This window comes from Antechinus flavipes, chromosome 2 (assembly GCF_016432865.1).
Source record: "Antechinus flavipes isolate AdamAnt ecotype Samford, QLD, Australia chromosome 2, AdamAnt_v2, whole genome shotgun sequence".
Classification (NCBI taxonomy): domain Eukaryota; kingdom Metazoa; phylum Chordata; class Mammalia; order Dasyuromorphia; family Dasyuridae; genus Antechinus; species Antechinus flavipes.
Window position 1 is genome coordinate 481777464 of NC_067399.1, and position 21899 is coordinate 481799362.

At 37.2% G+C, this 21899-nt stretch overlaps 1 protein-coding gene across 1 annotated transcript in view; it reads right to left on the minus strand.

Annotated features, from left to right (window-relative positions):
• MYLK3 (myosin light chain kinase 3) overlaps nucleotides 1-21899 on the minus strand; it is a 51756-nt gene that overhangs the window by 6170 nt on the left and 23687 nt on the right. Inside the window, 4 exon segments of the mRNA XM_051979785.1 lie at nucleotides 5915-5985; nucleotides 14702-14843; nucleotides 18450-18559; nucleotides 21009-21102. Of these exon segments, the coding sequence (XP_051835745.1) occupies nucleotides 5915-5985; nucleotides 14702-14843; nucleotides 18450-18559; nucleotides 21009-21102 (417 nt within the window).

Sequence of the window (21899 nt, forward strand, 5' to 3'; positions counted from 1 at the left end):
TTGTTGTTTTTATATCAGCTACATTTCCTAGTATATCACACCTACTCTCTTTTCAAAAAGCCATCTTTGGCTCGTTGGTTTTTTTCTATTTTGGGGGTAAACTCTGAAATTGTATCCCCTTTAATCTGTAAAATAATCACTCTGAAACTGTGTCCCCTTTGGTCTGTAAAAGAAGGGAGATTCAGGGTCTTCCAGAGTCTGAGAGGGGGACATATTTTCCAGACCGGCCATTTTCTAAGATAAGCAGCATCATTCAATTGGAGATCTTGGGCAAATCACACACACACACACACCCCAATTGATCTTTTGGATAGCCGGATCCCCATTCAGGAAGTTCCAAATTCTGAAAAAAAGCCTTCAAAGTGATTTCATTCAATTTGGGAAATCTTGGTCTGATAATCAGCTCAAATTTCCCCCAGCCCACTAAGATCAGCTCATAAAATAGATTTCTGTTAAAACACATTCTTTGCAAATCTCATTAAGAAATTTGTCCATGAAGAGAGAGCTTCTTAGTGAAAAATAAAACTTTTTTTGCCACTAAATTTCGGGTTAGTGAATTCTTTTCACATTGGACCAGCACTGAGATCAAAGGGGATTCTCACATCAATTCTCACACCTCAATTCTCTACCACTAGAACAGCATCACTACACCAAAAAAGAAAAGGAAGGAAAGAAGGAAGAAGAAAGGGAGAGAGGGAGGGAGGAAGGGAGGGAAGATGGAAGAAAGATGAATAACAACCAACACACTGAAAAAGTCTGACATTGTATGCAGTTTCCCACATGCAGTGCCCTTGTTCACTAGGCACTCTAAAGTACTCTCTAAAGAAACAGGTGAGATACACTCTCACAGATCTCTGGACCAATCTTGGTCATTATCATTTCAAGCATTCAGCTTTTATTTTTGATGTTATTCCTCCAGTTGGTTAAAACTGTTTGTAGTGATGAGGAGCTATGGAGTCCTGGGCAGTGTCTTTAGAGATAGCTTTTTGGAAGACAGGGATTTGACTTCCACTTCATGACTACCTGGGTCATGAGGGGTGAATCATTCAGCTTCTCTGCCTGACTCCCTCCTCACTCTGCTTTTTTTTTATTGAAGGCAAGTTCAGAGCCAAGCACTCTGGGATTGACTAATACCTCAATCTCTGAGGAGCAGGGCTTGTTAATAACCTCAGGTTCCCAGATATCCATCTAATTGGAGGGGGTAGGAGCAGGACCAAGACTACAACTCAGGCCTGCCTTTTAGCGAACAAGTCAGAGCTGTGCTAAGAGATTCAGCAGCTAAGGAGACAGATGCGAGAGGGAAAGAATGCCTTCCAGAACCCACAGAGATAGGCCTTCTTTCAAGCCCTGGAATCCCGTTGCCTAGGCTACCCACTCAAACTGGTACTTCCCATTCCAAAGGGGGGAGCATTTCTGGGAACCCACTGGCTCCTCACCAGTATTGTTGTTCAGTCCTTTTATTTGTGTCTGACTTTTTGTTTTACTGGAGGGTTCACCATTTCCTTCTCCAGCTCATTTTATAGATGAGGAAACTGAGGCAAGCAAAGTGAAGTAATTTGTCCAAGTCTCACAGCTAGTGTTTGAAGCTGGATTTGAAGTTATAGCTACACACAAATATGCTCTGGGGTGGCAACTCCCTCTCAATCCTCCAATTACTGGGCTAGGATTTAATACTCACATGTGAAATGTACTTCATTTAAATTCTTATCTTTACTAAGAAACCATGTATTTCTAATGATAATGTAAGATATTTTTGTAATTATTCTGACATATCTCCTCTCCTTATTCTATTGGACCACTCCCTGGATCCCCTGGTATGCCAACAAAAGGCTCAGATGAAATGGATTCCCTGAGGGAGTGTGGTTTTCTCTCACAGCAAGGCTCTTAGACAACTCGGTGGATAGCAAAGGCAGGCCCTGAATTTATGTACCCAGTGGTCTTTAAATATCCCTTACTTGAGGTAGCTAAGTGGTGCAGTGGGTAGAGCAGCAGCCCTGAAGTCAAGAGGACCTGACTTGCTCTCAGACACTTAACCTGTCCTAGCTATGTGACCCTGGGCAAGTCACTTAATCCCAATTCCCTCAGCAAAAAAAAAAAAAAAAAAAAAAAAAAGTTCCTTACTTGATACAAAATTAGAGAAATGCAAATTAAAGCAATTTTTTCTGAGGTAAAGCTTCACACCCATCCATCTGGCAAAGCTGACAGATAAGGAAAATGAGAAATGCTGGCAGGGATGCAGGAAAATAGATACACTAATATACCCTCGGTTGAAATGTCACCTAGTAAAATAATTCTAAGAGAATATTTGAAATTACACCAGAAACTTATTAAACTATATATGCTTCTTTATCCACAATACTAATATCCCCAAAAAGATCAAAGAAAAAGTAAAAGGACCCATATGGACAAAAATATTTTTAGCAGCTCTTTCTATGGGAGCAAAGAATTAGAAACTGAAGAGATGGTCATCATTTGGGGAATGGCTGGACAAATTATGGTATATGAATGTGATGAAACACTATTTTGCTGTAAAAAATAATGAAGGAGTTGATTTTACAAAATTTGAGGAAGACATATGAGATGATACAAAGTGAAGTGAACAGAACAATTTACACAGTAAGAGCAGTATTGTAAAGATAATTAACTGTGAAAGACTTAGTAAGTGATCAACCCAAAGACCCACTACAGTTCCAAAGGACTCATGAAGAAAAATGCTATCCATCTCCTCATGGAGAACAGATTAAAGCATGTTTTCCTCTGCCTTTTTCTTGTTTGTTTTTAGTCCCAGAACATGGCTTATGTGAAAATTAGTTTTGTATGACTTCATATTTGAAATGACTTCTGTATTTCTTGTGTCCTCAAGGGGTGGGGCAAGAGTGAGAGGAAGGAAAGAATCTGGAACTGAAAATAAAACGAAGCTAAATGGAACCAAAAAACAGGGAACTTTTAAAAAAAAATCATTGAGTTGGAGGGTACTCCAGAAAGATGAGTTGCATTTTTGACATGCTGGGTTTGTGATTTCAATCATTAAGAGGCAGTACAGTCTAGGTTTTGGGGGTAGGGAGTGGGAGGGCACGGGGGAGTTGGAGAGTATAGATAAAGAACCAACTGAAAAGTCAATAATACATTTTAGCTAAAACACGGAGTGAATGAGAGAGTGAATCAATCTTGAGATAAGCTTGGAATAAATAAGTGTGAACCAGATTTTGGAAGGCCTTAATTTAGGCAATGGGGAGCCAATAAAGAATTTTGAGCATGGAAGCAATATAGTAGAACAATGTTTCAGAAAATTAGTATGTAGCCTTTGTAGATTAAAGGAGGGAGAAAATAATTATCTTATAAATTGAATTAATTTTTCAAGCATATGTAACATCTCTCCAAGTAACTCAAATTCCTTGAAGACTGAGACCAGTCTCATGCATCTCTAACCTTCATAATCTTTTGTGCACATTGTAGATTCTTAATATGTGATGAAAATGAATGAATTAAACTGAACTGCTTCCCCTAGGCTTACTGTCTCCTATTTTTCTTCCTGTAAGATGATTTAGAAACATAGTTAATCCAAAGGATAATTGTAATATAAACAAACTATGGTAATTATTCTGTGTATTTGTATATGAAAATAGGTGTCTGCCACCAAGAGCTTAGTGCTTTGTTCATACATTTTACCAAATCCTTAAGAACTGAACAGACTGTTGTATCTAATTGTGATTGAATACTATTGTGATATAAGAAAGGTTTCAGAAAAATCTGGACATACATGTACTGATGCAAAGTGAAATGAGTAGAATCAGGAGCACACTATACACAGTAACAGCAATACTGTATGACTATTTAGTGTGAATAACTTAGCTGTTCTCAACAATACAATGATCCAAGGCAAGGCTGAAGGACTTATGATGAAAGATGCTGTCCATCTCCAGAAAAGAACTGGGATAGCTTGAATGCAGATCAAAGATACTTTTTCTTAATTTTATTTTTATGGGGGTTTTTTGGTCTTTGTTTTCTTTCATAGCATGACTTACATAGAAATGTGTTTTGCATGATTATATTTGTATTAACTGTCAAATTGCTTGCCTTCTCAATGCAGAGAGGGAGTGCAAAAAAAATTTGAAACTTAAAATTTTTTAAAAAGTTAAAAAAATTTTACATGTAATTAGGGGGGAAAAATTAAATCCTTATGGAATCAGTTGATGCCTCTATGGACCACACCATGGGGATAACAGCAATTCAATTCAATAAACATGTATTAAGTACATGCATTATGCTTTTTTTGTGTGTGTGCATTATGCTACATGCTAATGATGCAGACACTGAAATGAAATGTCTTGTCCCTCAAAGAATTTCCTTATTTATACCCTATACAATACGGACATAGCTAAATAAAAATTTAAAAATACATATACACTCACATATATGCAATATACACACATATATTTTCTAAATGCAAACTCATATCTAGGAGGAAACTAACAAAGAAAAGAGGAAAATAAGCATTTTTTTAAAATACCTACTAAGCACTTAACAATATCTTATAAAAGGTGGGTAAGGCTTGAACTGAACTGTATTCAATATTCTAAGAGATGAACAATCCATTTGGGGAAAAGGGAAAGGGAAAGAAGGGCACAGCCCATGCAAATGTCAAAGAGATAGAATATGGTAGATGGGAAACTATAACTAGGCCAATTTGGCTAGAACTTAGAGGATGAGAAGAGGAATAATGTGAAAACAATATGGAAATTTTGGTTGGAGACCAAACTTTATCTGAAAACTTTATTATTCAGAGGCTTTGACTGCCACTTGCCAGACCTTCCTGAGTCCCAAGGCTGCTATGCACACTCATTCTACTGTGCCTTCAGGAGCCAAATTTTATTTTTAATAAGTTTCCTTCCATCTTGGACTTCTTTCTATCTTTGGCCCTCACTGCATCCCTGGCCTCCATCCTCTGCCTGTTTACCCAGCAGGAGCAAACATGCTAATATCCTCTCATACCCACTTTCAAAATCTCCCCTCAGCCACCATCACTCCCAAACTTTTGTTCTTTGAAGATTCACCCCATTTATCTACACTACTTATAACTGTGCTGTCTTCAAGATTTTGAACTGTGAAATTCTCTTTTCATTACCCTTTATCCTTCCTCCTCCATAGCTACCTCTGCCTTACTCCTTTTAAAAATATCCTTAATTGTTGTAAAGAGTTTCATATTTTCTGAATTTAATTGAGCTACAGCATGGTGGCATAAATCTATAATCCCTGTTACACTCAGGTGATGGCTAAGCTACTGTAGGCTTGCTGACTGGGTATCAGAACTAAGAAAGGTATGAATATGATGAGCCACCTGGGAGTGGGGGCCATCAGGAGGAGGAATTTAGAACAAGTCAAAGCTCTTAGGTCAATCACTGGTAGGATGGAAGGGCTCTGACACTAACCCCTGTACTTTTAGCTTGGGCAAGATAGGGACACCTAGTGTTCCCTTTTTTTTTTTTTTTTTTTTTTTTTTTTTTTTTTTTTTTTTTTAAATTTGCAACAAACTAAAATTTCAGAATTTTTTTTTTCTTCGAAGGTTCCTGAAAGTTATAAAACACTACATTTATCATATTTTATGTATTTGTAAATGAAATGTCACATAACAGACTTCACCTTTTTGTAAAGGGGGTAATATATAGATGGTCAATTAAGACCAGATTTCTTTATATAAGGTTAATCTATTATTCAGGAAAAAGTGTCAGTTTAAGGTATATCTAAAAGGAAGCCAAGGATAAGAAGATATAGTGGAAAAATAATTATTTTGTTTATGTTCAAGCAGTATTTTTTTTTCCCTTTAGTCCCAGCATTTTACTCAAGGTCTTAAACATAATGGGTGCTTAATAACGACTGTTGAATTGATTTAATATGCAGGGTGAAACGGTCTTACCTTCTGGCCAGCCCAAAGTCGATGATTTTAATTTGGTTTCCCATCTGACTTACACATAGTATGTTCTCTGGCTAGGAAAGACAAAAAGAGAATTTGACAAATGACTGTTATTCCTATGGTGAATGAAGCATTCAAAAAGGTTACTTAACCAAGGAACATTTACTGCAGAAAACAGTTTGCTGAATGAATGAACAGATGTATTAGGGCAACAGTTTGGGGACTTCACCCTTTCAGGGGTTGGCAAGATGAAAACTATTTTCATAGTAGTGCTAATATGTTTTAATTTCTACTACAATGAATGTAGATAGATTAAAGTCAATGGTGCGCTGGTAATCAGCTCTCAGAAAACTAAATGTTTCTGTAATACACTTTTAACTTTAAGTTGTACTGCTAACATTTTTTTCCCATCACTTTTCTCAAATCTTGACAATCAATAAAAAAATGTCAAACTTTGATTTGTGGCATTTACAAATTTAAAAGGTACATATAAATGATCATACTGAAAGTTTAATAATTTGTTCTCCCAAACTAGTTTAAGCTATTCCCAACCCACCCCCAGGATCTATATGGTCCACACAAATAAAAGCTCTTTGGGGAGTTCCTTTTTAAGTGTAAATTGTTCAGATGGCCTAATGTGGAGATCCTGAGTTCCTTGCCATGTCAACTTACTAGATGACTGACCTAGGAACAAGTCAAGGCAACCTTGGACAAGGTCCAGTATTCCATGTATAATGTTGCAACTCCCAGGGGTGGAGTTTAGGACTTGAACTGGGATTGTATTCTAGAGGAAGGAACTAAACTAAGCTGTGTGTCTATTTGTTTTATAGTTATAGTTTGCGTTGTACTATCAAGTCAATTCCATTGTTATCATTTTGCAAACTTCATTTGTCGGTTGTTTGACACTTCATATTTTGAATTCTTTGTATATTAGTATTGATAATATTGATAGATTTTATATTAAGTGAGTTTTGCAAAAGTACAGACAGAAATTTTAATGTGAGCGAGTTCTGTCCTTACCAGAATGCTACCATCCAGTATAAATGTTCATATTGTTCTTTGGCATTTAAATCGACCTAATCATTTGCTTATAGGAAATGGGCTAAGCTGTTTATATATTTGCTTTATATCTTTAAAGTAAATATTTCTTTGTTAAAGGAGGAGTTGAAAGGGTCTTATGACCAAAAAGGGTAAGAACTGTTGTTATATGGAAAGATTGAAGGGAAAAGGGACATCAGAGGATAAGATGGAGAAAGTTATCATGGAAGCAACAAATATGGCTTGGACAGACTTCAGAAGATCACAGAGGACAGAAGGGTCTGGCATACTGTAGTCCATAGGGTCACCAATCCAATATGTCTGAAAAATTGATACAAGGCAAATAAATGATTTGGACTGTTAGGTGATGCCATAGTACATAAAGCATTGGGCTTAGAACCAGGAAAACTCATCTTCCTGAGTTCAAATGTGGTCTCAGACACTGGCTATGTGACCCTGGATAAATTAATTAATCCTGTTTGCCTCAGTTTCCTCATTTTTAACATGATCTGGAGAAGGAAATGGCAGACCACTCCAGTATCTCTGTCAAAAAAAAAAAAAATCCCAAATGGGGTCAGAGTATGGGACACAACTGAACAATAACAACAAAAAAAATTTACTAAGTTGTTTTGTTTTATATTCCACCTCTTTTTTGTTAGGTCGTTAATATAGGAATGATTTTTACATTTTAAAATAAAGTGTTATTTTATTTTCAAAATGTAAAACCCATTCATTACTGGAGCTGTGCAAAAACAAACAGGACAATTGACTCCTATTTTTTATTATGAACTCATAAGTACATGTATATTAATTTTTTATTAAAGCTTTTTTATTTTTCAAAACATATGTATGGATAATTCTTTGACATTAACTTTTGCAAAATCTTGTGTTCCAATTTTTCCTCCCTTTTTCCACCACCTCCCTTAAATGGAAAGTAGTCCAATATATGTTAAACATATGCATACATATTTGTAAAATTATCTTGTGGCACAAAAAAATCAAATCAAAATGGAAAAAATGAGAAAGGAAACAAAATGCAAGCAAACAACAACAAAAGAAGTGAAAGTGCTATGTTGTGAATTACACTGAGTTTTCATAGTCTTCTCTCTGGGTCTAGATGGCTCTCTTCATCACTGAATAATTGGCACAGGCCTGAATCGCTTGTTGAGAAGAACCATGTCCATCAGAATTAATCATTGCATAATCTTGATGTTACTGTGTATAATGATCTCCTGCTTCTGCTCATTTCACTCAGCATCAGTTCATGTAAGTATCTCCAGGCCTTTCTGAAATCATCCTGCTGGTCATTTCTTACAGAACAATAATATTCCAATAACATTCATATCGCATAACTTATTCAGCCATTCTCCAATTGATGGGCATCCAATCAGTTTCCAGTTTCTTACCTCTACAAAAAGGGCTGCCACAAACATTTCTGCATATATGGGTCCTTTCCCCTTTTTTTGATCTCTTTGGAATATAAGCCCAGTAGTAACACTGCTGGATCAAAGGATATGCACAGTTTGATAGCCTTTTGGGTATATTTCCAAATTGCTCTCCAGAATGGTTGGATCAGTTCACAACTCCACCAACAATGTATTTGTAAGTTGATACCTATTTTAAAGGCCTGTGTATACTAAAATTCTGAACAGCTGCAAACTTCTTGCAGCCTGCACTGAGTAAAATGGCTTCTAAGCCACTTCCAACTAATCTTTTATCTCCTAAAGGGCATCTAGGCGCATAATGCACTGGGAATCAGAAAGTATTCATCCATTCCAGTGGTGTCCCCAATTCTCTACGATCCCATCTGAATACAAATAGGGCCTCAAACATTTCCTAGCTATGTGACTCCTGCTGCCTGCCTCAGTTCCTCAAGTGTAAATATTAAAGATAGCACTTATCTTTCAGGTTTGTTGCAAGGATAAAATGAGATTATATTTGCAAAGTGCTTAGTACAGTGTTTGGAACATAATAGGGACTATATAAATGCTAATTTCTTTCCTTTCCCTTCCCTTTCTCTGCCCACAACATAATCTAATATTATCTGGGAAACTAGAGCCACGAAGACACAGATATCACTAGAATCTAGAGAATCTGAAAAAGCCAGAATTCCTCAGGGTAGGGCCAGAGAAGCTAAGAATGAGGAATGGACTGGACTAAAACTTTTTAGGAATCATCTTAGTATGTTTAGCACATGAGCATCAGAAGTCATCTCTCTTTGGGAGAGAAATATTCCCTTTATCTTCCAGGAGGAGTATAATTGCAGCCCCCTCTCTCATTCTCAGCAGAATTGCTCTGAACATTAAATAAAACAGGACTCTAACCTTCTCTGGGATCCACCTACTAAGTGCTCCATTAAATAGTAAACTGCTCATGATTCAGCCATTCTAGAGAGCAATTTGGAACTCTGCTCAAAGAGCTATCAAACTATGCGGACCCTTTGACCCAGCAGTGATATTATGGGGTCTGTGTTGCAAAGAGTTCATATCACAAAGAGATCTTAAATGAGAGAATAGGACCCACATGTGCAAAAATGCTTGTGGCAGCCCTTTTCATAGTGGCCAGAAATTGGAAATTGAAGGGATGCCCTTCAGTTGGAGAGTGGCTGAATAAGTTATGATATATGAATGTTATGGTATACTATTGTTCTGTAAGAAATGATCAGCAGGATGAATACAGAGAGGCTTGGAGAGACTTACATATACTGATGCTGAGTGAAATGAGCAGAACCAGAAGATCATCATACACGACAACAAGAAGATTATATGATGATCAATTCTAAGGGACGTGGCTCTTTTCAACAATGAGGTGGTTCAGGCCAGTTCCGATGATCTTGTGATGGAGAGAGCCATCTACACCCAGAGAGAGGACTGTCGGGAATGAATGTGGATCATAACATAGTTTTTTGTGAGTTTTTTTGTTGTTTTTATCTTTTTTGTTATTGTTTGCTTACTTTTTGGTTTTTTTTCTCATTTTTTCTCTTTTCTGATCTGATTTTTCTTGTGCAACATGATAAATGTGGAAATATGTATAGAAGTATTGCATATGTTTAACATATATTGGATTACTTGCTGTCTAGGGAAGAGGGTGAGGGAAGGAAGAGAGAAAAATTTGAAACAAGGTTTTGAAAGGCTGAAGGTTGAAAATTATCGTTGCCTGTATTTTCAAAATAAAAAGTTTTATTAAAAAAATTTTTTTAATTAAAATTAAAAAACAAATAGCAGACTATTCATTAGTAACAAGGGCCCAGACTAGAAGCCAGGTTAAGAACACCTCCTCTCTACACAGCTTTAGTCATCCTTCTTGTTATTGCTATTGTTCAGTTGTTTTCAATTGTCTTCAACACTTCCTGATCCCATGTAGAGTTTTCTTGGCAGAGACATTGGAGTGGTTTGCTGTTTCCTTTTCTACCACATTTTACAGATAAAGAAAATGAGGCAAAGTTAAGTGACTTGCCCAGGGTCACAGAGCTGATAAATATTTAAAGTCAAGTTTGAACTCAGGGCTGGCCACTTTATCCACTTTCTATATCATATCTTAATTATGAACTAATACTTTATTGACAGCTCTACTGTCAGAACAGGGAGTGTAATAACTTTTTCCTTCCCCTCCTCAATTCACTTTTAACCAAAATAAATAGAAAAGTGAATAAGACTGTTTCATAGCCTCCTGTTGTTAACAGGATTGATAACAGGTTGACTCAGTATTGACTAGTCAGCCCCTTGATAAGGGTATACCTCCACTAGTCTTCAAGTCTGGCATTTAGCTAAGAGTGCAGAAGATAGGATGTTGCCCCCAACCTGTGGCAGGTGTGGATGGGGCTGAGTAAAAGGAGGATAAAGATGTGAAATCTGATTAGATTGGAAGTAGGAGCACAGATTTAGAGCTAGAAAGAACTTTAAAGGCTTTCTTATCCAACCTTTTTCTTTTACAGATGAGAAAAACTGAAGCTCACACTGAATAAGTAATTTGTTCAAAGTACAAAGGTATTAGCTGTCCCTTAGTAATTGACTCAGTTAAAAGATACTATGATTTTCCTGAGAATTCACTCTTTGGGTTTTTCCTGGTATACAGTGACAATATTAGACACAGAGACAATCAATAGCTCTTTTCCCTCCCTTTCTGGTGGATGAAGGTACAGTGTTCCCCCCTCTCTCCTTCTCTCCACTGCTTCCTCTTTCTCTTCTTCCCTCCGAAAAGGTCATCTGATTTCCTCTTATTTTTAGGATTGCTTGAGTGCTTGTCTTTTTAGGGCTACTGTTAAGAATTACATTCTTGTTTGTGGCAGCCCTCTTTGTAGTAGCCAGAAACTGGAAACTGAGTGGATGCCCATCAATTGGAGAATAGCTGAATATATTGTGGTCTAGGAATATTATGGAATATTATTGTTCTGTAAGAAATGACCAACAGGATGATTTCAGAGAGGCCTGGAGAGACTTACATGAACTGATGCTGAGTGAAATGAGCAGGACCAGGAGATCATTTTATACTTCAACAACAATATTGAATGAGATGAGGTGAGATCTTTCAAGACAGTTGTGCAAATCGAGTAAGGCTTCATCTGTTTCAAAGTTTGAGTAGGCCTGAAGGACTTTAAGCATTAAGTCAAGGGCATACTTAAGCCCCCTCCCTGCTATCCTTCTAAAGGTATACTTAAGTCCCCTAATTGTTATCCTCCCATGACATCAGTGTCTCCCTATTTCAGTCAAATGTGGGCAACTATGTACTTATTGGTCAAGTTCAATTTCTTGAGTAGTTCCCACATTTAGAATGTAAGATCCTCAGCCAATAAGGATGTGGTGGTGGGAGGGAGTATTTGACTTAGGGATTAAAAGTGTTGACCCTGCCCCCTATGGTGCCTCCTCCCTTTGATTATCTGCAGGAAGGGGTAGGACATCCCTTTTTTTTCTGAGGCAACTGGGGTGAAGTAACTTGCTCAGGGTCACACAGCTAGAAAGTTTTAAATGTCTGAGATCAGATTTGAGCTCAGGTTCTCCTGACTTCAGGGCTGGTATGAGAATGTAATTCTTTTTTTTTTTTTCAATTTTCAAAAATATAATAAACTTTGCTTTGCTTCTAGAGATCTCTCCAGCTTTTTATTAAATGGTTTCTGACCCACACAATACTAAATGGTGATCAATTCTGATGGATGTGGCCATCTTCAGCAATGAGAAGAACCAAATCAGTTCCATGGAGCAGTAATGAACTGAACCAGCAACACCCAGAGAAAGAAGTCTGGGAGATGACTAAGAACCATTACATTGAATTCCCAATCCCTATATTTTTGCCTGCCTGCGTTTATTTTTTTTAATTTCCTTCACAGGCTAATTGTACAATATTTTAGAGTCTGATTCTTTCTGTACAGTAAAATAACGGTTTGGTCATGTATACTTATTTTGTATTTAATTTATACTTTAATATATTTAACATGTATTGGTCATTTTGCCATCTAGGGAAGGGGGTGGGAGGAAAGAGGGGAAAAATTGGAACAAAAGGTTTGGCAATTGTCAATGCTGTAAAATTACCCAAGCATATAACTTGTAAATAAAAAGCTATTAAAAAAAAAAAAAAAGAGGGAAGGGAAGAGAAAATCATCAAAAGTTAATACCTCAAAGATCAAAACAAACCCTAAATAATAAAGGTATTGATTATTTGAAAACTGAAAGAAAAAAAAATTACATTCTCATACCAGCCCTGAAGTCAGGAGAATCTGAGTTCAAATCTGATCTCAGACATTTAAAACTTTCTAGCTGTGTGACCCTGAGCAAGTCACTTCACCCCAGTTGCCTCAGGGAAAAAAAAAAAGGAATTACATTCTTAGTTCAGATAAGTTGTTGTAGAAGAATTTGTGTTTGTCCATAGCTAAGTCCATGAATGTGCTAGTGCTCACAAATCTCTCTCTGTCCCTTTCAAACAAGCACAATTGGTTTTTTTTTTTTTATTCTATGGGAGTCAGCTAGCCAAATGAACTATGGTCCAGAACTAAAAATATTACTAGTTATGGGAATTAGTTGAACTCCTAAATCCTATTTCAGAGGGAAGATTATGACATGAAATCTGGCTAGATTGGAAATAAGAAATAGGACAACTGGGAGGCACAGTAAATAAAGGTCTGGACCTGAAGTCCATCAGACTTAAGTTCAAATACAGCCTCAGACAGTTAATTAGCTGGATGACTTCAGGCAAGTCATTTAATCATCTGTAAAATAGGAATAATATAGTACCCATTTCCAGGATTGTTATTCACATAAAATGAAATAATTATCAAGTGCTCAGTACAGTGCTTGGTACATAGTAAGTGCTATATAAATGTTAACTATTATTATTTATTGTGGTGATTAACAAATTTCCTAATTCAGTGCTGCACTGGGAATCAAGAAAACTTGAGTTCAAATTCTGCCCCAGGGATTTATATTTGTTCTTGTTTTTGATTTATATTTATATATTTTATGGTATGCCATGAATAGGGTACAGGGCCTGGAATCAGGAAGATTCATCTCTGTGGGTTCAAATTTGGCTCCAGACACTAACTAGCTGTGTGAACCTGGACAAGTCACATAACTCCATCTGCCTCAATTTCCTCAGCTGTAAAAATGGCTAAATGATCCAGTATCTCTGTCAAGGAGATCCTAAATAGTGTCATGAAAAGTTAGACATGACTACATAATAATATGTATTTAAATGCAGGTCAGTGTGATGCTGGGCAAGTTTTTCAACCTCTTCTAGTCTTCTTCAACCTCCTTATCTGTGTAATGAGGATAATTAGAGCACCTACTTCATGGGGTTTTCATGAGGATTAAGTGAGCTAATATATGTAAAGTGCTTTGCAAACCTTAAAGAGGTATATGAAAGCTAATTGCTATTATTATTATTATTACTAGTTTATTTAGCTCATAAAGAAAACTAAAACAATCTGTCAAAATCTTGAGATATTCTTTCTATAAGGAGAGTACACTTGGCCAATCCTGGAAGAAAGATATAAGTTTGACATCTATTAAACTTTTAAGGAAACAATGCTTTTTACTAAATCCTTTTTCTCTTTTTTCAATTATCTACCATTTTTGTGTAAGGAAATTGTAAGGTTAGAACAAATTCTAAGGTCCTAAAAATGGATTAAGAGGCTTAGAACTATGATAATGATACTTTAGTCTAGGTAAAGTCCTTGATTATAGTCACCTTTGATCAGATTGACTGGTTTAGGGAATGATTCTCTAGGATTCTAAGACATTTTAAGTGACTGTTGTTTAGATTAATGAAGCAGACCATTAACTGAACTATTACCTAAACTCTCAACTCTTGCTAAATCTTAACTATGAAATTTTGTCTTTTGTTTGAGGATATCATAAATTACGACTCCAAGAAAGATTAATAGCTGCATTGAGTAACTGCCTACTTGGGATCTTTCCCAAAGCAGAAATATTTAGAATTCATTTTATTTAAATTAATAAAAGGCTAACTTGTGCCTAAAATACAGAGTAGTGTAAAGAGTTTTCTTCTACCAAAGTAGAGAGACTAAGGTCCAATGTATTGGAGAAAATGAAGGATTGGGAGATGTGTGTTCTAACCCATGACCTGACATCAGTTAGCTATATAAATTTGGGCATTTTATTTATCCTCTCAGTGTTGTCCAAATAAAAGGAAGGGGTTGGAGTAAATGGCCCCTGGCATCCTTTCTAGCACTGATATTCTAGGATAATTGCTGGAATAATCCAGTTCCAACAGCCTGTGGTTCTAGGATCCATTCTTACTCACCTTAAGGTCCAAGTGCAGAATGTAATGCTGGTGCAAGTAGTGGAGGCCCTCACAGATCTGTTTGGTGAATAGGACAGCATCTAGCTCTGTCAGGTGGTATTTTTCATCTGTGATTCGATCAAATAGCTCGCCACCATCAACACTGCAGGTTCAAGCCAGAAGAAGGTGTCAATAAATTTCCAAGAAGATTGTATTGTGATCATCCCTGTCTTTCTACTTATAGCAAGAGATCTAATAACAATGTGATTTTAGTGCCTGAGAAAGTGCTGTATTTGAGGTCAAAACACTATAGGAGAAAAGAAAGAATTATTAAGTGCTTACTATGTGCTGGGTAGTGTGCCAAGTGCATTTGATCAGGGTTTAAAATCTATCTATGTAACTTTGAGCAAGTCATCACCCTATTTCCTCCATTATGAAATGAGAAAGTTGTCAAGAAGCAAAAACAGAAAGAAAAGTCCCATACATACCAAAATATTGATAGCAACAATTTTTTGCATGATAGCAAAAGACTGAGAACAAATGATTATCAATTGAGGAATGTTTTTTTTAAATGGGCATACGTGAAAGTAATTACTTTTAATATGAAGAATTCAAAGAGGCAGAAGACTGATAGTAAATGGAACAAAAATATGCAATACACCCAATAACTACAATCATAGAAATAGAACAAATAAAAATAAGGAATATATACTTATCATAACCAAGAAGTTTGAGCTTGGAAAAGAGTTGAGAAAGTTCACCTTCCTTCTTTGCAGAGATGGGAGATTCTGGATGAAGATTATTAAGTACACTGCCAGATTCAATTGATATATTGGCTGGTTTTCCTGGAGAGTTTTATTTCTCTCTCTCTCTCTCTCTCTCTCTCTCTCTCTCTCTCTCTCTCTCTCTCTCTCTCTCTCTCTCTCTCTTCTCTCTCTCTCTCTCTCTCTCTCTCTCTCTCTCTCTCTCTCTCTCTCTCTCTCTTTCTCTCTCTCTCTCTTTTTTTACATTTGTTGGAGATTGTAAATTCTTTGAGGTTTAGGAACTGTCTTTTTGCCTCTTTTATATCCTCAGCACTTAGCATAGTGCAAGGTACATAGTAGACATTTAATAAATGTTTATTAATTGATTCTTTGTTACAAAGTATGACTCACCACTAAGAAATGGGGGTGAGATCTATTAGTAATGAAATTATTATAAAAACAAGATGTAATTTTAAATATTTTTTAAAAGAAATAAAGGGTTTGAACTAAGTGATTTCTAAGGTCTTTTGCAGCTTTGCATCCAATGAACTAAACAGCAGCCCTTCACTCCTCCCTCATAACTCCCAGGTTTTAATCTCTATTATTCTAAAGTTAGTAACAATCACCAGGATATTTACTCTTGCTTCTGCTTCTGCTTACTATTTTCAGGTCAAAATTTACTATTTTCTGGTGAAAAGGGAGAAGAAAAGAAACTCAGATGTATTCATTCTGCTCATTGTAGGCAGAATGGAAATTTGGGGAAAAAAATCATCAACAACCATCAAAGAATTTTTCTGCTATCAAGACATGTTGATTATGGCTCTGTCTTTTCTGGCCCTGGAGATCATAAATCATCTAGAATCTTATTTAATAGCAAATTTCTAATCTAGCTCTGCTTAAACAATTATGCCATTTACCAAACTTTGATTATAGAAACTGGGAAGCTGAGGGAATGGAGATGAAAGAAAACTTGCTGTAGATCACATAGCAAATTGTGGCCATTCTGTTATTCAATCTGACTTTTTGTGACTCATTAGACCCTAGCATAGACAATGCTGTCCATAGGGTTTGCTTGGCAAAAATACTGAAGTGGTTTGCCATTTCCTTCTCCAGCTCATTTGACAGATGAGGAAACTGAGGCAGACAGGGTTAAGTGACTTGCCTGGAGTCACACAGATCTGGGAGTGAATTTGAACTCCAGTCTTCTTGACTCTAAACCCTGTGCTCTATCCTCTGAGGCACCTAGCTGCCTCACTTAGCAAATAGGGCAGAGCAAAAGAAACATCAAGAGCCTTCTTAAATCATAGACTTGCATATGTCACTCCTGGGATCAAAATCTTCAATGGCTTTTGACTGCCTCTAAAATAAAACCCATGTCCCTGATCCTGGCGTCCAAGGTTTTCCATGATACAACTCCAACTTATCTTTCCAAATCTATCTCCTACTAGTAGTTTGGTCTGATCCTTCTGCACTAGCAAAATTGAATACTCATCATTTTCCTAATTATGTCCCATGATTTCTTCCATGCCTTTGCTTATTCTTTTTTATACCCAGAATAACCCTTCTTTCTGCCTATTAAAATACTAACTATCCGAATATTATTATTCTGTAAGAAATGACCAGCAGGATGAATAGAGAGGCTTGGAGAGACTTACATGAACTGATGCTAAGTGAAATGAGCAGAACCAAGAGATCATTGTATACTTCAACAACGATACTGTTTGAGGATGTATTCTGATGGAAGTGGATTTCTTTGACAAAGAGACTAACTCAATTTCAATTGATCAATGATGGACAGAAGCAGCTACACCCAAAGAAAGAACATTGGGAAATAAATGTAAACTATTTGCATTTTTGATTTTTCTTCCCGGGTTATTTTCAGCTTCTGAATCCAATTCTCCCTGTGCAACAAGAGAACTGTTCAGTTCTGCAAACATATATTGTATCTAGGATATACTGCAACATATTTAACATATAAAGGACTGTTTGCCATCTAGGGGAGGGGGTGGAGGGAGGGAGGGGGAAAATTGGAACAGAAGTGAGTGCAAGGGATAATGTTGTAAAGAATTACCCTGGCATGGGTTCTGTCAATAAAAAGTTATTATAAAATAAAAATAATAAAAAATACTAACCATCCTTCAGTTGTCGCAGCTTAAATGCTGCCTTCTGTTTGGTGTGTTTTATTACCATCCCAGTCTTCCTCAAACCTCACAGCATTTTGTTCTGCCTTCATAGCTTACATTTAGTCTAACCCTTTCACTTTACAGACAAGGGAAATGAGGGACAGAAAAGGGAAATGACTTGCCTAAGCTCACACAGAAAGTGGACCACCAGGAATCTGAACCTTTGCTTCTACCTTGAAATCCATCAACCTTCCTCCAGACCATTCCGATCAAAATCAAATAGAAGCAGAGGCCCCCTGGATACATATTGACTTAGAAAAACACATATCGTGGGAACAGAGTGTGGATCACAACATAGTATTTTCACTCTTTTTGTTATTGTTTGCTTGCATTTTGTTTTCTTTCTCATTTGTTTCCTTTTTGAGCTGATTTTTCTTGTACAACATGATATTTGTGAAAATAGAAGAATTACACATGTTTAACATATATTAGATTACTTGCTGTCTAGGGGAAAGGGTGAGGGAAGGGAGTGAGAAAAGTTTGGAATACAAGATTTTGCAAAGGTGAATGTTGAAAATTATCTATGCATATATTTTGAAAATAAAAAACTTTAATAAAAAAAAAGAAAACCACATATCAACATATCTACGTTTTATTGTATTTTTGCTTATTTTGTCAAATATTTTCCAACTATATGTTAATATGGTTCAGGTAGCACTTGGGAGTGTTGCTGTAGTATACTCATATTTGACACCTTCACTCCAGACCATACTCCTGAGGACTAATTAATTTTAGGCAATAAAGGGGGAGTTCTTTGCAAATGTTGGCTGTGCCGGTGAGAGCACAGTGTTTTCCCTGAGCTTCTGCCCATCATCCCACTTCCTCCCTTGGGATTATACTCACTATTCCATGACCAGAGTAAAACTGTTTTTGCTCTCAAAGGCATCATAGAGCTGAATCAGATTCACATGACTGAGCTGGTTCATGATGTTGATTTCATTCTTTACTTCCTCCTGGGAAGAGAGGCGTTTTTAGGAATAGGGGGTTAGAGATGATAAGAGAAAACAATGTTTGGAAACCCCCATTTCCACACACACATACTCCTCCTGCTTTCCTCTTCTTGTTCTAGACCACCTTTCTCCTCTATCTAGCTTATGTTCAAAGGACTCTTTGTTTCTGACCTGTGACAAAGCCTTCTGACCTCATATTGGTCTGACCAGCCACAGATGGACCCGCTGTGTCTTGACCCCAACACAGCAATGTCATTTTGGGTCTCTTTGAGGACAAAGGACAACAACGCCCAAATCCCACCTTCTTCCAGAAGCCTTTCCCTTTAACACTAGGCCTTCCCTCTGAAACTACTTCCAATGTATCCTGTATCTATCTTGTTGGTACAGAGCTCTTTGTATGTTTGTTTGCTCCAAATAGACCGGGAATCCCTTGGGATAAAGACTGGTTTCTTTGGGGGGTGGAAGGGAGGTTTTGAGGAAAGGATTGCCTTTCTTTGGATCCCTAGTTCTTAGCATAGTGCCTGGCACATAGCATGTACTTGATAAATGCTCAATGGCTGACAAAGCATTATATTGCCTTTACCTGAAGACCTCCAATATATGGAAGCATACAATGTACGGAGTCCCCACTCCACTTTTCAACAAGCTCTAATTATTGGGAAATTTTTCTTCACCTGGCACCAAAATCTGCCTCTCTGTGCCTGCCATATATCACTGCTAGTTCCACCCTCTGAAACCACGTGGAATAAATCTGATCCATCTCAGACATGGTAGCTCTTAGACATACAAGTCCCTCAAATACTTCAAAATAGCTCTGATGGCCCCAAACATTTTCTATTCTCTAGGTCAGAGGTGTCAAAACATTGCCAAAATCAGATGAAAATAGGGAAATGTTTAATAAAAGAAATAAAAATATGATAAAGTATAGTTAATGTAAACGTGGTTTTTCTGAGTCAATTTGCAGCTCACAGGGATCCTTATATGTGGTTCAGTAGCTCCCTTTCCCATCTGAGTTTGACATTATTGTTCTGGGCCAAATCTCCCAAGTCCCTTCAGTTGGTCTAATTATAATGTGATGGTAAGATCCTTCACCATTCTCAATACTATCCTCTGGACACCCCCTAGATTATCAATGTCTTTACTTAAAAGCAGCCCCCAAAACTGAACAGAGCATTTCAAATGGGATCGGAGCATAGCGCAGTAACAATAACAACAATTAAAATTTATCGACTACCCTAAAGTTTGCAAGACACTTTACAAATATATCATTTAATCTTCTCAATAACCCTGCAAGTTAGGTGCTATCTATTATAAGGAAACTGAGGCACACAGAGAGGTTAAGTGACTTGCTCGCTTGTCCAAGGTCAAAAAGCTAGTAAAAATCTAGATATGATTTCGGTCTTCAAATGCTGAGATTGCATTTGCTTTTTTGGCAATCGTGTCACCCTGTAGATTTATACTGAGTCAATAATTTTATATCTTTTAAGAAGAATTTTATCCATGCTACCACCATCTTGTACTTGGAAAGTTGATTTTTTAAATCTCTGTGTAATACTTTAAATTTATGCTATTAAAACATAACTATGGGTAGCAGGCCTTCCAACAGTTTCTGAATATGGAATAAAATTTTTGTTTATTTTTTAATTCATTTGCTTGTTTTTGCTAAATAAAATACTAAGTTCTATGTTCCTTGAACAGCCACTAGATGGTACCATAGTGCACAGAGCAAGAATTCCAATCAGTTACCCCTAAACTCAAATCCTTCAGATACTTAGTAGCTGTGAGATCGTGGACAAGTCATGTCTTAGCTCTGTCTGCCTCAATTGCCTCTTCTGTAAAGTGGGGATAATAATAGCACAGACTTCCCAGAGTTATTATGAGAATCAAACAAGATAATAATGGAAAAATATGTTATATACTGCTTAGCACATATATAGTAAGCACAATACAAATATTTGCTATATTTTTGGTTGTATGTTTTAATTAAGTTTAAATTTAATTTTCCTAATAAATTTCATCTTATCAAATCCAGCTCAATGTTTGTTCTAATGTACCAAGATCTTTTGGGACCCTCTTTTACAATTCATTAACTATTCCTCCCAACATGTACATTTACAGAATCGCAGAATTCAAGAATTAGAAAGTACCTCAGCAGCCAACCCACCCACCAAAGGAATCCCCACTATGATATACTCAGTAGGAGGCAGATGTACCACATTTGAGAATGGAAAGAAATCCAGTTTGGCTGGCCTACAACAGGCGTGACAGGGACAAATGTACAATAACCTGGGAAAGGTAGGCAGGAGCCCGATGTAAAGGGCCTAAATACTAAACAGAGGAACTTGTATCAAGAGGCCACCACAGAAAGAGCTGGATTTGGAGTCGGAGGGCCTGCGGGGGAATCCCAGCTCTGCTGGAGGTGGGAGGGCTTGGTTTAGAGCTGGCTCCTTACCCGGTCCTTGGCATTTTTTACTTTGATGATCTTGGCTGCCAGAGAGAGCCCAGTGGACTTCTCGGTGCATTTGTGGACTTGACCAAATCTTCCCCTGAGGAGATACCAAGCACAAAAGACTGAGAGCCTTCAGAGTAGAGACATCCATCATCCCTGCCCTCAGAGCTGAAGTAATCCCAAACCTTAGTCATCCATGTGAATGGTAGGTTGGGCCACTGGGGAACAGAAACCTGAGAATCCAAATGATGATATAAACATAGGAAGTCAGGCTCACCGTACCGTCAAAAGATCATTGGGTGTAGAAGTGAGTGCTGGAAGAGACCTTTGAAAAGATCTAATCCTACCCCCTCATTTTACAGTGAGAGAAACTGAAGCTCCCATGGAGTTAATTGTTTTGTTCAAGATCATTGCTACTTAATAAAAGAAAGATAACTTTCAACCCAGGACCCCTAGGGCCCTTTAGTCCAGTGTGCTTAGAACTGAGTCTGAGGTCAGAGAACCTGGGCTTAAATCCTGGCTGCTGTGTGGGCCTTCATTTCATCATCTATGAGATAAAGGAACTGGATGAGATGGCCACTAACATGCCTTCCAACTCTCAAACTATCATCTCAATGAACATCCTTCCTTTACAGCAGTTAGAAGTTCTTTCCCCAAGATCACCACCACTTTAATGGAAGAACTAGGACCAGAACTCAGGATTCCTGACTTTAATTAATCCCATATGTCTTTCATTATCTTCTGAACAATGAATAGTGGAAAGAACACTGGATTTAGAGGCATGGGATCTGGATTCAAGCCCCAGCTCCATTATTTCCTCCCATAATAGGACTTTGCTTTGCATATACCCAAATCACCTAAGTTGAGGGTATCCATGTGAAAGATCCCTTCTAA